Here is a 17,259-nt window from a genome sequence, read left to right as displayed (position 1 = left end):
GCTTTGTGAAAGCGATTGCTAAATATTCCTAACCTACTTCAGTTTCTTGCAATATTCTACATCTTCAGATGAATAAACAAGAGATCCTTTGCCAGTGTGGGATATATGATCCCAGAGAGGGAACAGAAAATCAAAGAGAGAAGACAGATCTTCTTTAATTTAGGAAAAGTGGGAGGTAAGGTATAGAGCAATATTTGAAAGTTTGCAAGTTTCTGACCAAAGTCTTTTTTTTTTTTTTTTTTTGAGGGGGTGATACAGAGTTTATTGAATTAGATTTTTCTATTTACAACTGAGATCACATCTACATACTATTTTGCTAGTCTACACGGGTACATTATTTCTAACGAGTTTAGACTTACAATGAATGGGCTCAATCATACAAAAAAACACATGCACATACTCACACTAATTGTTTTAAAACAGTAGTGCATACATTACACTCCTCCTATAAAGCCAGCTTTGATTAAAAACCGCTAGTTTCAAAGATCAGTCTGATTTTGAAGATGAACCAAGATACACACTGTATGATTCTAAAATCTATTTTAGCCATTTTGTACAGTTGCTATCTTACTGAACTATAGTATATATTTCTTAAAAGGACACTGATGAGGGGCACCATCTGGTATTAACTTTAACCAGACAGCTGACTGTCTCCCCCTCCCCCCAGAAACCTTTGGCCAAGAGCTCTCCATTGTGAAGACTGAAAGGACCCGGTGATACTTCAGCAGCAGTCCCATTACTGCTTGGAGGTAACAGAAGCAGGCTCATGTCCGCCTTTAATTCTACCACACTACGCAACTCGCAAATGGTTCTGAGATTAGAACATTTACCACCGTACTTAAACACTTACGGACATGGAGAGTCAGCTAGAACAGGGGAAAAGAAACTCACAGGTGGGTAGGTAAGAAGGTGGACACGTGAAGAGCCAAACTGCTCTGTCCGACACCTGTGTACGTGTGCTTTAACTAAATGAACTCAGGAGGCCAATAGCAGTGGACCTGCTCAATTCACCTTCCAAATCAGAACAAGACTAAAAAAGCTCAGGTTTGAGTTTTCTATTATGCATAGGTTCCACCGGTGATGAGCAGCTCATAAGCAGGATCTCTACTCCTTCTGCACAATACGATGCAGGCACACAGCATGCCCAGCAGCTGAATAGCTGCAAATGCCAGTGCTGCCCAGATAACATGCATCATGATTTCTTGTAGCTTCTTCACAACTAGAGCTTCACACCCCTCGGCGTAGAGGTCAGAGGGGTGGGCCAGACTGCCATTACAGCTGCTGGCGGTCTCTCTGCAACAGCTAAGAGGGACACTCTGGTTTTTGGTTTCTTTGAACCAGTCTGTATTTTCCCAGTCTGAATAGTTGTGAATTCCACAACAATGCAGCTGTCTCTGTACATAATCAATAGCCCGGCTAGCAGCATCAGGGTTGGTTCCATTGTAGGTCTTATATACTTTCTGAATGCTGCGATCAACCTCATTTTCCACCTTTGCTCTGTAAACATATCCCAAAACCACTACAACAACTTCTGTGACAAAAACCAAGAGTAGGATGATGACAAACGTGGCAAGTCCACAGCGGCTTTCCCGGATTGTGGCACAGCAGCCAATTAGCCCAATAATGAAGAGCAGGGCTCCTACAGCTATGATCACCACAGCAGGGATGAGAGTGTACACATCTTCAAAGAAGTGGTCATAGTCGTCATAAGTGATGAAGACATAGGCTCCCACATAGCATAAAATGCCAGCTGCTCCCCAGAAGATGAGGTTGAGAAACACCAGCACGGTCTTGGGGGAGGTGATGCCGCACTGGCCCATGGTGCCGGAGGTCGGCTGAGGCCCTGCTCGGCGAGCGGGACGCGCTCACCGAGCGAGGCGTCAATGGCGACGGCGCCTTCCCTGTGGGAACTGCACGGCCTGCGAAGCGTTCACCGCAGCCCCCGGAGCCGTCGCCCGAAGTCTTTTTTTTGATGTAGTTGTTAATGAAGTAAAGTCAACGTTTGTTTTTCAATTTAAATTTGCCATATGCTTCTCATGTGTATATTTGATTTGGTTTAGAAAAATATTCAGATATTTGGCTATTTAGAATGGTTTCCTAAGAGCCCTTGCCAGTGTCTATTACTTTAGCTTTCACTTGGTTATTCATGCATTCACTTATTAAACAAACATCTACTGAACCCCATTCTAATGCAGACACCATGCTAGACTTTGGAGATACAAAGTTGGCATAGTGGCTGCCTGCAAGGAGCTCACAGTCTAGAGGTGAACAATTAAACAACTAAGGAATTCAATTACCAAGCACTTTTATAAGAGACTGTACAAAGTGTGTGTGAGTGAGCATGTGTGTGTGCATGTGTGTGTGTGCACGGGAGAGGGGGCGGGGGAGGGGGAGGGCTGGGGGGTAACGGAGAAGGAGTGGTGGAGGGGAGGGGGTAGAGAGTGTTGTGGGTGAAGTGAAGAGATTACCTGGCAAGGTCAAAGAAGAAATAGATGTCTCTTTATTCTTCCCTAAAGAGAGGATGATACGCGAAACAAAGGATACATATTTATATTTATCTTTTAAAATAAGTTGATATTCCATAAGCTACATTGTTAACTGTGTTCTAAGTGCAGTTGGCCGCTGTCTTTGTAGGGCTGTTTGAAGGAAACTGGGGGCATTATTAACATTAAAAACCCATCCAAACAATGCCTCCCACCTATTTGCCAAAGAGGCTACAACTGACCCAAAAATCATTGTATCAAGTGATAACATTAGAAAACAGGCCTTGTTAGGTATATTAACTGCAGCTTCAATGTGTTATATAACAAAACGGTGGCTTTCAAGTTATCATATTAACTCGGAAGGCATCTAGCAAGGTTTTGAGTCAATGAGACGCATTACAGTCTTGGAGGAGGCTTGAACTTTTCACATGCTTTTGTTTGATTTGAAATATTCTTGCACTCTCTTCCTCTGCATACCCCAACACACACACACACACACACACACACACACACACACACACACACACACACACACACACACACACACACACACACACACACACACACACACACCAGCATAATTATTGCCTCTTTAGAACAGTCTGCGTTATTGCTCCATTTAAAGTATGTCCCTATTGTTTTATATTTCAGTTACCATTATAAGCAATACATCCACTTATAATTTATTTTATTTATCTACTTGTTTTTTTTTTTTTTTTGCAGTACGCGGGCCTCTCGGTGTTGTGGCCTCTCCTGTTGTGGAGCACAGGCTCCGGACGCGCAGGCTCAGCGGCCACGGCTCACTGGCCCTTCCGCTCCGCGGCATGTGGGATCCTCCCGGACTGGGGCACGAACCCGTGTCCCCTGCATTGGCAGGCGGACTCTCAACCACTGCGCCACCAGGGAAGCCCTACTTGTGTTTTTAAATGACTCCCTCATTAGATTTTAAATGTCATATTCACATGATCACTTTTAAAACATATTCTTGTACCCAGAATTCCTAACTGCTCAATAAATAATTGCTGAATGAATGAATGAGTATGCCAATGGAAGGATAAATAAATGAACAGAATCCTAAATTGGAGATCCAGTGGCCAAAGTACTCCAAATAACACAAGCGTTCGGGTGTTTTAAAACAAGAAATAGTGAATTAGAGTGTGGAATGGCTTCTGGCCTCTCCACTAAAGCAGCAAATGTGTGATTTTGAAATTGTTTAGCTAATATTCCTTCTCAACTCCTGTACTTCCTATGAATTAAGGAATTAGATGGAATATTTTGGAATATCTTTGCAATGAGATATTTTGTCTCTCCTTTTCCTCTAGAATATGCAGTATTGATGTCATTGCTTACGCTGGATTCAACTGTGAAGGTGCACAACTAAATGTCTCTATATTAAGAAAATGGAGTCCCTCAGGACACACATTATTGAATTAAGAATAAAGATCTTAGAGGCAAACTCACTTTTCTCATTTCTACTGATGTTTTCCTTCACACTCTCACATAGAAAGCAGAGTTTGATGAAGTTGGGAGAGGATACAACTAAAAGGAGACTTTGAAATGAGAGAAGGAATTTGTTTGTTTCTTATATCTCCCTTTTTGGAATGGTCCTAGTTTATTCTGATAGTCACACCACAAAATGTTCATCACTTCAAAACCCCCAAGGACCAGAGCTACTAAAAGGAAGAGAGCTGCTCTAGCATTAAAGTAAACTACTGAATTTTACATTGTAATAGGCAGATGCAAGTTAAGATTTTTTTTAAAAAACAGAACAAACATTCTAACAAATGATATGATCATGTTAATTTAGAGGTTTTAGGAAAAAAGAGATTGAACATACAAAAGTAAGTTCAAAAATATCTTGGAAAAATCTACTTATAAGTATTTTTTTTTAATGGGAATGACTTTAGAGTAACCTTCATGATGCCTAGTTGGAATTTACAGTTGAAACATGTACATGATACTTACTAGTTTCAATAAACAGCTATCATTTGTTAAGCATAGCTAGGTCTACGTTATGTGTATTGTTTGTTTTCATTCCCAGGACAGCCCTATTTTATGGAAAAGATAACTGAGACTCAGAAACACGAGTGAGTTACAGAAATAAACAGCTGGAAGAGATGCAAATGGGATTGTACTCAAATCTAACTAATTGTCGCATCTATTCTCTTCCCTGTATAGTTTTTCTCTCTCCTTTTGGGACTTTAGTGAAGACTGCATGACATACCCTGAGCTCATTCTAATTCTGCCAGAGACAAATAAGAGTGAAGCAAATCAATAAATCATAATTTCTATCAATTATGCTATTCATCCAAGGGGATCCCTGTGAAACTCTGAAAACTGGGCACTGACTGAAAGAGGCAGGCTCCTACTGGTGTTATGTATCTACCAGTAAAAGGTATATTATTAGACAAGTCATGTTGATGGTACCAATGTCCAGAGAATGGGTCAAATCTATAGGGTACCGAAGTGATGGACATTGGACACTCAGGAAACACCTTACAGGCATTATGCTACAAAAGATAATAGTAAGATAGCTTCTTAGACGGGAAGGAAGGAAAATAATAGTAATAATAGTAATTTCTAATCCTGTAAAAAAAATCTTACAAAGTCAGAATTATCATCTTTATTTTATCCCAGAAGAAACTAATGCACAGAGATGTTAAGTGGACTATCCAAAGGGAACATATTATTTAGTAGAAGAATTGGAATTTTAAAGCAGTTTTACCTATCTCCAAAGTGTGGGTGCTTTTCATTTTGCTATCTGATAATTTTTGGTCTATAACTGATTAGATTCAAACATTAAATTTATTATCCTTAAATCAGCATTTTACTCTTTAGTATATGTAGGAAAATAGGAAAGAGAGGGAATATTGAAAGGGATTTCTTTAAGGCAGGGTTTTTCAACATTGGGTACTATTGACATTTCGAGTGGGATCATACTTTGTAGTGGAGGGTTGTCTTGTGCACTGTAGACATTTAGCAGCAGCCCTGGTCTCTACTGACTAAATGACAGTTGCACTATACCCCCAATTTTGACAGCCACTCATGTCTCCAGTCATTGCCAGTTGTCATCTGCAAAGCCAAATACCCCCTCTCCTTCACTATAAGAATCACTGTTCTATAGGAGCTAGGGGGTAAAGCTCAGGGTCTGGACTCAAGACACCCATATTGCAGTCCCACTTCAATCATGAATTTCAGAAATTCTTGAATTTATCTGAGACTCAGAAACCTTACATATAAAAACTGAGAAAACTATAATAATTAGAATATCCCCAAATAAATGTGAGACAATGTGGAATTAATTTAGACATGTAAAAGTACTATCCAACATAAAGGGACATTATTATTACTTGTTTGTGGAAAAAAAAATAAAAATCAGAAAATAGAAATTTAGATCATTTTAAGGAATATTATTGGTTCCCCCCAAAATATCAGAAATCATAGACATAGGAGTGCTAACACATAACAGCTGAGGAGACTGCTTAAAGCTGCCAGGCAAACCTCAGTGGTGTCCATCAACAGATGAACGGATAAAGGAGTTGTGGTGTGTGTGTACATATATATATATATATATATATATATATATGTACACACACACACACATATATATATATGTGTGTGTGTATATATATATATATATATATGTATATATATTTACTCAGTCACAAAAGAAAGAATGAAATTTTGCCATTTGCAAGAACACGGATGGACCTGGACGGTATTATGCTTAGTGAAATTAGTCAGACAGAGAAAAGACAAATACTGTATGATATCACTTGTATTTGGAATCTAAAAAATAAAACAAATGACTATAACAAAACAGAATCAGATTCACAGATTTAGAGAACAAACTGGTGGTTACCAGTGGGGAGAGGGAAGGGATGAGGGGCAAGATAGGGGTAGGGAATAAAGATGTACAAACTATGTATAAAATAAATAATTACAAGGATATATTTTACAACACAGGGAATATAGTCAGTAGCTTTATAATAACTTTAAATGGAGTATAATCTACAAAAAATATTGAATCACTTAAAAAAAATACTGAATCACTATGTAGTACACCTGAAACTGAAATAATACTGTAAATCAACTATACTTCAGTTAAAACAAAACAAAACAAAACAAAAAACAAAATTGCCATGCAAGAAAATCTGGTAACTTTAATGGAGCTTTTTGATCACCTGAAAGTTGTTAGTCTTCTATGCAGTAAGTGAGACATGGGAGTTCATTCCACTTGCAAACAATCTGATGTAGAACAAGAAAGTCCTGCTCTTCTGGAATTGTAAAACAAATATTGTACCCAGCTGAGCTAATTTCTAATTTCAGATCTGTTAAGGATTAGCTTAGTGATCCTAAACCAGGATCTTTCTGAATTCCATTGCCTTTATCTGTTCAATGGTAAGTAAATTGATTTAACTAACGTGTAATCTAGTTTGAGAGACTCAGTGAGATAATGTAAGTGGTAACACTTAAAAGTATAAAGTGCAACACTAAACCAAGGCGTGTTACTAGAGCTGTTTTTCAACATACAAAAGCAGGGGTATTTCAGAGACAGCTGCTTCAAAGAATGAGGTACACCTATCTTTTCCAAGGTTGAGCCTGGACCTAAAGAGGCTAAATTTAAAGAGAAAAATAATTCATTGACTCTTCATGTATATGAAACAATCCTCTAGTTACCCAAACCATATCTCAAAACATCTACAATCTCCAGAAATGTGCAACTATAAACACTTTTATTCTAATTTTTCTATATTCCTTTGGCAAAGTGAAAGTTTACACAATCCCACCTTGAGTTGTCATGGTAATTCTAAATATTTGTCAGGTTTATGGGCTCCACAAACATAAGTATACTGTCAGCAGAGGAGAGCATGCTGCTCATTAAAACTACCAGAGGGAGAAAAAACACCTGTAACAATCAGACATATGATGAAACCGTCAAAAGGTACATGAAATTAACTGTGCCCAGTTTGGAACATAAATAATTTCTTACTACAGTATGACAGTTGAAAATATGTTTTCATTATATGAAAGATAAAAAAATAGTATTCAACTGGCACTTCAATAATGATATCTTTATCCCTAGAGAAAATGTCCTTTCTCTGCACTCTAGAACTTTCTCTCCTAATGATATATTTTTTAAAATGGTGTTATTCATTATACCCTTTTATTACCTTTCTTGAGCCACTTCAGTTTGGCCAAAGTCATGATAGCTTGCCTCCCTGACACTGACTGCTTAAATACCATTTCAAAAGAAAAATATTTTTATCCTTTTCTTTTCTCAGAAATTGGGTCTTTCCAATGGCCTCATACGTTTGTCTCTCTCTCTCTCTTTTTTTTTTTTTTTTTTACTTTCTCCCTTCCATAGTCTACTACTTCTTGATTCATTTGTTTCTGAACTCTGGAAATGCTGGGCAGACAGCTCTCATGGGCCAAAGCTAGAATAATTGCCATGGACATTAAAGGCTATATTTCAGCACCACGGACAGCAACAGCAGCTCTACCATTCTGGCATAGCTTTGTACAATAGTATTATATTTTACTATTTTAGACCCACCAGTAAGAGTCCTCAAGATGCACACTCACAATTAGTAATTTATTTGAAATTTTTGGCTGGTCCTTATTCCTTCTTTACTTGTTGGTGGGGGTTTCCTATGCACTTCTAAGAAGGAACATGAGACTCTCCAATAAGTGACAAAAAAACTTGCTCTGTGAACCACAAAGGAAAAGTAAGACTTGGCCAACAAAACTTAGTCTTGGCAAACAAACATCACTTGGTCAGTGAGAATCTCATGGCACCCTAGAGCAGAGACAAATGGCTTTTGTGAAGCCCTGGGTTTCAAATGCCTGAGTAGAGATGATAAATATTTTCTGAGCCATAATGTGATGACAGTATCTCTTATATTACTTCTTACATCTTTGTACTGTAAGTTGAAAATCTCTTTGTGTTTCCTTTACATTTGCAGTAGTGTATTTGTCTTTTTCAAGAAATCTCTGCCTGGATTTAGAAACTAAGAAGCAAAGTGTGCCAGTCATATTAGTTCTCTCCTGTAGGTTATGGACTAAGCAATACTTCTGACAGATTTCCATCAATTCTGGAGAGGCTTCAATATAATTTTCTAAATGTTTATTGAAGGTTAGTACACACATTTTTCCTTTTCATTGTAGGAAGGATAAAACCCGTACAACAACTGTATTTTACAACAGCCCTTTCTCAGGGTCATAAAACTGAAGTTGTAATTTAGGATTGATAGGTACAAAAAAGAACAAGAGTTCAGGATTTTTCAAGTTTAAGACAAACACTTTGCACATGCACCAGTTAAACCTCCAGCACTTACAATCCTGTGAAGTAAATTCAGGCCCTGGGGCTTGAAGGGATAAGCACTACAGGTACTTTATAACAGCAAGTGAAATCACCAATTTAACACATTTGATACATGTGCTGTTCAGTTTTCAAAAAGTAAAAAGAAAGCTGAAGGAAATGAACATGGCATATGACTGGATGCTGAGCATTTTGAAAATGCACATCTAGAATTGAAACATAATTTATCTTGCAGTTACACGAGCATTCTAGAGGCCTCTATGCAGAGTCAGCAAAGTGCTATGCATTGGCAATCAGCCTGGAGGAAGGTGAGGTCACTGACCAGCTTGTAGCAGGGAGACCTTGAACTTTTGTAAAGATTTTGATCAGTAATATAAAGCTGGTATTTTTTACCATGACTAAATTTGGACATTTAGAGGATTAGAATATTATATAAACATAACTTTGTGCCCTGTAAAAAACTGGTTAATGTCTCATTCTTCTGGTTAAGGACACTATTTCCAGCTTAGTTAATTTTTAAGAGCAGAAGCACACCACACTTAATGCCAGATAGCATGAGAAATCATCAAGAATCAATCCTGGTTAAGAATTTTATTTTGAACATCAGCAGCTGAGTTGAATACACATTACATTTATAGTAAGGAAGAATAAGGAACAACCAACTCTAGTGTCCAAATACTTGGTAATAGCAGCACACAAAAAGCAAGTATCAGTCAACATCTTTTTTAGCTTTGTCCATGGGTATGTACCATGTGTCCAAGACTGTGCAATGGATCTGGGGTCTAAAACAAAGTTAGCCCTAGCCTTCAATATATTTTTCTAGTCTAATAGAGAAAACAAATCAAATTCATGATATCTTACATAGTAAAGTAATAATGTATTACACTTTTAAAAAGTATCATAGAGGAGAGAATGATTAGTATCTACTGTACCCAACCTAAGGAACAGTGTTAAAGCTGGAGCCTAGATAGTAAAACTGTGTTGGGAAAGGGATAGATCAATAGATTATAGACTACCTATGAAGGCAGGAGCTTGATGGGAAAAAAATCTTGGATATGACCTAACACTGAAGATTTTGAAACAGTAAAATTATAATTCAATTTTAATAAGCCTAACTCTTACAGAAGTGGGGCAGATTATCTAATATTTGCCATCAAATCTATGATGGGGGGGTATCAGTGGAGCTTTGATGGGAGTGTCAGTGGTAAAAGCAGTTGAACTAGCTAAGTAACTAATGTTCAGTATAGGTGAGAGATAAGAGTCTGAACTAAAGGCATGGTATGTGGTAACAGAGAAGGAAAAGTTTGGGAGAAATTAGGAAGATAAAACTAGTAATCATAACTGTGATAATTAGTGTTCAATAGAAAGATAAAATTTCATCTACTCAATAACTCTTGGGGCAATCATCCTTGTGAATGATAATTTTAAATGCCACCATGAAAAACATCAGCTTTCCAAGTAAGTGTAAGAATCGATAAGAACAAAAATCATATATTCATAGAAATACAGGCAGGAGAAGAAACCATATTAAAATGATACCTGACTTCTACAAAAGCTGAACAGAGCATTGCCTATGCTCTTGAAATTTCACTTTAAGATATACAGTGAAACCGGGTAGTCATCAAAATCCATGTACTAGAATATTTTTAGAAACTCTACTCATAATAGCCTCAAAATAAAAACCATCAAAAACCTACCATCAGTGGAGGTGACCAAAATGTATAGTGTATTCTCATTGTGGAATACTATGCATCAATGAAAATAAACACATTATAATTGCACAGGAAAATACAGATAAATCTCATAAACATAAGGGTGAATGAAATAAGCCAAAGACAAAAGAGTATATACTATATGGATTCTAATAATACAAAGGAAAACAAACTATGATGTCAGAAATTAGCATAGTTGCTATTTGGGGGAAGATAGTGACTAGGAGACATGAAGAAGAATCATGGGGTTCCGGTGATGTTCCATCTGTGTTACCTGAGTGCGATTAGCTTGAGAAAATTCATCTAGCTGTCCCTTTATAATAATTACGTGGTACAGTTCTCTGTATTTATATTGTAGTTTAACAAAAAAAAAAGTTTCAAAAATTATAATTAGTTAAGAGAATAAATTGTCCCAAGAAAATGGACTGTCACTGAGTGTAAATACAAATAGACCTCTCAGAATTATTCTTATACCTACCTCTGTGTAATACCATATATACTAACACAAAGAAACAGATCAGGTTCTCTTAAGGTTAATTGCATCACTGGTTTTAAGTGATTCTTCAAACATGTATTCTTTTGACTTGGTAGTCACTTACATGCTTTCAAGAGTTTAAGCTTTTGCAAACTGCATCAAAACATTGTCCGCTGGTTACATTTTGTGTATATATACTCATTCCAAGGTCTTACGTGAGCTGTCCATGGAAACTCACAAGTGATCATGGGTTAGAACAATACACTACTTTATTCCCTGGAATTAATGGCTTCCAGCCAACTCATGAGAAGAATGAAACTGCCTTGTGTCAGGCTCTCTGCTGTGCATTAGAATTTCAGTTACAGCCGCTACCTTGTTATAACACCCACATTTCTTCAGTCACAAGGCCAGCTTCACAGAAAAAATGCCCTGTATTCATTGTCTAATTATCAAACTCACATACCTTGGAGACAGACTATAGCTCAAACACGTAGGATTCAAAACATTACTGTAAGATTAAGATCTGGAACAATAAAAAAAAATTTCCAGTCACTGTTAATGGGTTCATATAACAGAATAATAATGATGACATAAAATTAGCATTTAAAAAAATCTTAACTTTTTAATGGTTAGATTTATTCGTGGAAATATGAAGTGATTCAGATAAATGGAAAGAAAAAATCTGACATGGAACAAGGTGGGCCAAGAACTTGTTCAGAACATTGGCAGCCTGCCAAGCGTACCTCTGCAAGGGAACATGCAACTTTAATCTTTATCATGGAGTAATCATAAGCGGACTGACTCTGAATGCCATCTGCTCTCCATGAAGCATTAGAGTTATAGGCTGCTCACTTGATATGCCCTTCAACCCTGCTCTCCAATTTCACCCAAAGTCCCATCTTGAAATTGTGAGTTTTAAAGTTTATTATAATTAATATTTTTTATAAGAACCATTTATTTTTAATGAATAGCAGAGTGGACAGCTGAGGTTCCTTCTTCAACCCTGAAAAGCCAACCAAATGGTAGAAAATATTATTATCTAACTAGAGAGCTCTATTCAGGCAGGGGACAGAAGAACTTTCAGTTGTGTGCTCAGATGAGTCTTTGAAGGTAGACACTTAAACCTACTTATTTTGCCATATAGATATGCAATTTAGATTAGGGATAAAAAGATGAAGACAGGGGGACTGTTCTTAATATAAAATAAAAAGAAAGTTGTGCATTCTGGTTTCTAATAATATCCTAAAATTAAGTAAGGCATCTCTAATTTAATTTGTTTTATTTTGCCCTACTGAATATTGTGCTCTGTTGAATAGGGCACATCACATCAAGTTACTTAGATTGTGTGGGAACCGAGAATAAACCAGTGATGCTTTATAACATGGGCCCCCAACCCCCAGGCCATGGACCGGTACCGGTACACAGCCTGTTAGGAACTGGGCCGCACAGCTGGAGGTGAGCGGTGGGCTAGTGAGTGAAGCTTCATCTGCCGCTCCCCATCGCTCCCCATCGTTTGCATTACTGCATGCACCATCCCTCCCCTCCCCACCCTGTCCATGGAAAACCTGTCTTCCACGAAACCTGTCCCTGGTGCCAAAAAGGTTGAGGACCACTGCTTTAGAAGACACATCTGGCCACAGAGGAATGACTGCCTTGTAACAGAGGAGGTTAGTGTGGGTTGAACAGTATTCCCCCCCAGTGTATATCTGAATCCTTACTCCTGGTATTTGAGGCATATGAAGATGGAGGCAGAGATTAGAGTGATGCATCTACAAGCCAAAGAATGCCAGCAATTGTTGACAGACATCAGAAGCTAGGAAGAAACATGGACTAGATTGACCTTCAGAGCTTCTAAAAGGAACCAACCTTGCAGACACTACGGTTTTGGACCTCTGACCTCCAGATCTGTGAAATAATATATTTCTGTTGTCCTTTCCCCTGCTATTCCCCACCCCCACCTCCGCTCCCAGTTTGTTGGTTTGATACAGATCTAAAAATCTACTACAGGGATACTTACTACTAAATTCAATTTTCTGAGAATCTTTTTGTGAGCTTAGGAAAAAGAGATTCATTGGTGTTCAGAAGAAATTGGCTGCTAAGTAAAACTAAGTGGCTTCACCCCCGTCCCTTATATTTCACGTTTTTTACTCCTTCACTCCTTCCCTTCCTTTGCCAAGATATGTTAGAGAGAATGCTTAGAAACTGAAGGGATTGTTTTTTGAGGGCCATGATAAAAATGAGAGATTTCAGAAAATTCATGAGGGTAATCTTGGCAGAATCTTGAGAGAGTCTATGGACAACATGATACAAGTATAAAGATGTCACTGCATTTCATATACACCAAAGCAAAAATGTCACTGCATTTCATATACACCAAAGCAACAATAGAGGTACAAATGTTCTCCTGTGTATATGTCAGCACTGTGGCTTACTCCGATTATGGAAATGCAACATTTTTTTCCCAAAAACAATGTACATTTACACATGAAATCAGTCTGCCTTTGTATTTCCCTGATTAGTGTCACCATAATGTCTGATAACTTTCCTAAGGCAAGTTCCTACCATCCAAATAACATATGTTACTGTTTCCCAGAACTTCCATTCCTAGGGCTTCTTTGAAAGAATACCACTAAATTACTGTCAAAATGCATACTTATGGCTCAGCATAACTCAATTACCCTGATAGCACTTTTCATATTTATCTTTTACTACTTAAAGATTTATTGTTCTGTTCCTTAAATAAAACTGTGGAACAAATAAAAAAAAAAAAACAATTTATCCCTAATTTGCAAAGGCAGTAACAAACAACCTCAATCCCTTAAAAATAAGATTACTAAAGATAATGTTCTAAGAATCTCTTAATTCATCAAACAGAATTTTTTAAACAGACTTATGTTTTAAGATCAAACTCTTTTAAGACTATTCCTTACCTTGTGAAGTTGTCCTTGCGAAAGATTCACAATGTCAAAATATCAGAGTATTACAGTTGATTGGGGATAGCTGGGAGAAACAAAAATTTTCAACGTTAACAAATATTTTGAAGTTTTCTTTTCACTGACTCTAATGACACATAACATAAAGGAAAAGGAACAGAAATTGTTTTAAAATAATAATAGGAGCATAGCAGTGAAAGCCATAATTTAGATACAAGAAACACTTTAAGGCAATGAAACAAAAATGTGTTAAACGTCCCCCTCCCCCCAGAACTTCAGTGTTTCTCACAGGCGTTAAAAGAATTTAATAGATAGCTGAAAATCAGTAAGTCATACAGGAAGTCACCAGGCCTAGATAACAAATCTATTATGAATATATTTTGACTCTTATCTGTCAATTTATGTTATTTTGCTGTATTTTTCATTCTGTACCTGTAAAATGAGGGACTGAGGGAAAATGGTTTCTGTATTTGTTTCCCAGGGCTACCATAATAAATTACAAAAAAATTTATTGGATTAAAACAACAGAAATTTATTCTCTCACAGTTCTGGCAACTACAAGTCCAAAATCAATGTATCAACTCAGCCACGGTATTTCTGAAGGCTCTAGGGAAGAATCCTTCCTTGCCTCTTCCTAAGCTTCTGGTAGCTCCTGGCAATCCTTACTGTTCCCTGGCTTGTAGATACATCACTCCAAACTTTGCTTCCATTACTTTCATCTCTGTGTCTCTGTCTCCTCTGAGACTGTGGGTCTTTCTGTGTGTCCTCTCCTTTTATAAATGCACCAGTGGATATAGGGCCCACCCTAATCCAGTGGCCTCATCTTAACTAATTATATCTGCTAAGACCCTATTTCCAAATAAGTTATTTGGGTGGACATACACTTTGGGAGTATTCAACCAACTACAGTTTCCAATGCTGTGATTCTAAAACAGCCCTCCTTATTCTTTTATCTAACTAAAGGAGAGAAAAAAGAAGCAATAGTGTATTTTGATTCTTCAGGAACCCTTACACATAATGGAAAAAAAAATAAAATTACTTATTCAGTTTGTGGTTATCTAAGGGTTTGCCTACCAGTCAAGGAGGGCTATTATTACAATATCTGGTGCTGGTTGACCCAGGTAGTTAGAGAGTATAATGTTCGAAACTCAAAATGCCTTCAGTATTTCACAATACCATGGACTTTGGGCAGCTACTGACAAAATGCCAGCCCTTAGAAAGAATGGAAAATGAATAAATCTAAACCTAACACCACTAACTGAAAAATTAATACAACAACATCTGCTACAGATGGGTGAAGGAAGTTGCCTTTATAAACACCAACTCCAAGTTGGTAGAGGACCAGGACCATCTGTAAACTATGTTTTCTTTTTCAGTTCCCATTAATTATGGTCATTTAGAATAAATATAAATAATTGATATGCCTAAAGAGATTTGGTAGTCTTCTCCTATTTATTAAATGTCACAAATATGTATTCTTTCCAGGCAGTTTTCTATTCATGACATTCTTCTCCATTAATTTATTCATTTTTTTTTTCCTTTTCCATTATGGTTTATTACAGGATATTGAATATAGTTCCCTGTGCTTTACAAAAGGACATTGTTGTTTATCCATTCTATATATAATAGTTTGCATCTGCTAGTCCCAAACTCCCAATCCAACCCTGTCCCTTCTCCCTTCCCCCTTGGCAACCACAAGTCTGTTCTCTATGTCTGTGAGTCTTCTTTTTTGTAGACAAGTTCATTTGTGTCATATTTTAGGTTTCACATATAAGTGATATCATATGGTAATTGTCTTTCTCTTTCTGACTTGCTTCACTTAGTATGATAATCTCTAGGTCCCTCCATGTGCTTGCAAATGGCATTATTTCATTCTTTTTTATGGCTGAGTAGTATTCCATTGTATATATATACTACATCTTATTTATCCATTCATCTGTTGATGGACATTTAGGTTATTTCCATGTCTTAGCTATTGTAAATAGTGCTGCTATAAACATAGGGGTGCATGTATCCTTCTGAATTATAGTTTTGTCCAGATATATGCCCAGGAGTGGGATTGCTGAATCATATGTGTTCATGACCGTTTGATTTTGCAGTTCAAGTATGGTGGTAAGAATATTTCCACATGAATTGCATTATCTATCAGAAATATACTGATTATAAAGAGCTAAAATAAACGCTAAACATTTTACATGTATTATCTCACTTGATGGAGAAAAAAAAACACCATTGAATCAGGAACTTTAATTCTCCTCATTTTAAGGATAAGAAAATCGAGGGTAAGGAGATAAACTAAACTCTCCAAGGTCACAAGCCTAGTGAGTGAAGGACCTGAGATATAAAACCAAACAGTTTGAGACCATGTACTTTACCAGTATGCCATACTTTATCTAATACTCTCTTAAATTTCAAACTAATATACAAGCTGCCAGGAACCCCCAGGAACTTCCCTCATCTTAAACCTTGTAGAAACAGTGTTTCTATGCCCTTGGCCTTTTGTCATGTTACACCATCACCAATTATTCAGCTAGATTTGTTTTCCTTTTAAAGCCAGTTATCCTTTGCTATCTCTCTTCCAGGACTCTAGTCTTGTATCCAGTTCTAGTTTCTTAATCAACAATCTCTAAGTCTCCCTCTCCCAGAAGCTATTTCCTTGCCACCTGTCTTACTCAGCTCAGGCTGGTGTTACAAAATACCATAGGTGGCTTAAACAACAGACATTTATTTCTGACAGTTTTGGAGGACAGAAGTCTAAGATAAAGGTGCTGACAAATTCAGTTCTTGGTGAGGGCTCTCTTCCTGGCTTGCAGACAGCTACCTTCTCACAGGGCAGAGAGTAGATGCTCTGGTGTCCTATCATGGGGACCTCACCCTCATGATCCCATCTAATTATCTCCTGAAGGCCCCATCTCCTAATACTATCACATGGGGAAACCCTAAGGGTTTCAACATATGAATTTGGGGGTGGGGTGTATGCATACATTCAGTCCATAACATCACCTAAATGAAAAATACAGGAGTGCACTTTTTTGTTGTCAAGGTTTTGTTACTATTCTCAGATGGAGAAACAGAATAGTAACAAACAGGAAATTTATAAGATTTCATGAACACTTATCTCTTCTTTTTTTCTGGACTTTTCTTCATGGAAGCCTTAAACCATATCTAAAAATCATTTAATTTAAAGGATTGTTGGAACTGGCTTCCCAGAACTGCAATGATCAGAGCAGTCTGGCTTGAATAAAGTTAAATTCATTGATGTTTGAAAATGTTTTGCTTAGTTTTTAATCCTTTGAGGATCTGCTTATTAAAATCTGAGGAATGCTCAAAGCCA

The 17,259-nt window shown here is 37.3% G+C and overlaps 1 protein-coding gene across 1 annotated transcript; it reads right to left on the bottom strand.

Moving 5' to 3' along the window:
• Positions 1-235: 235 nt before the first annotated feature.
• Positions 236-1,951, bottom strand: LOC132518573 (tetraspanin-3-like). Its single transcript, XM_060146534.1, has one exon. It carries the CDS (start codon positions 1,818-1,820, stop codon positions 1,059-1,061), a length of 762 nt encoding a protein of 253 aa, XP_060002517.1. The 5' UTR covers positions 1,821-1,951; the 3' UTR covers positions 236-1,058.
• Between the last annotated feature and the right edge of the window lie 15,308 nt (positions 1,952-17,259).

This window comes from Lagenorhynchus albirostris, chromosome 3 (genome assembly GCF_949774975.1).
Source record: "Lagenorhynchus albirostris chromosome 3, mLagAlb1.1, whole genome shotgun sequence".
Lineage (NCBI taxonomy): Eukaryota > Metazoa > Chordata > Mammalia > Artiodactyla > Delphinidae > Lagenorhynchus > Lagenorhynchus albirostris.
This window is presented reverse-complemented; position numbering and strand designations above follow the sequence as displayed.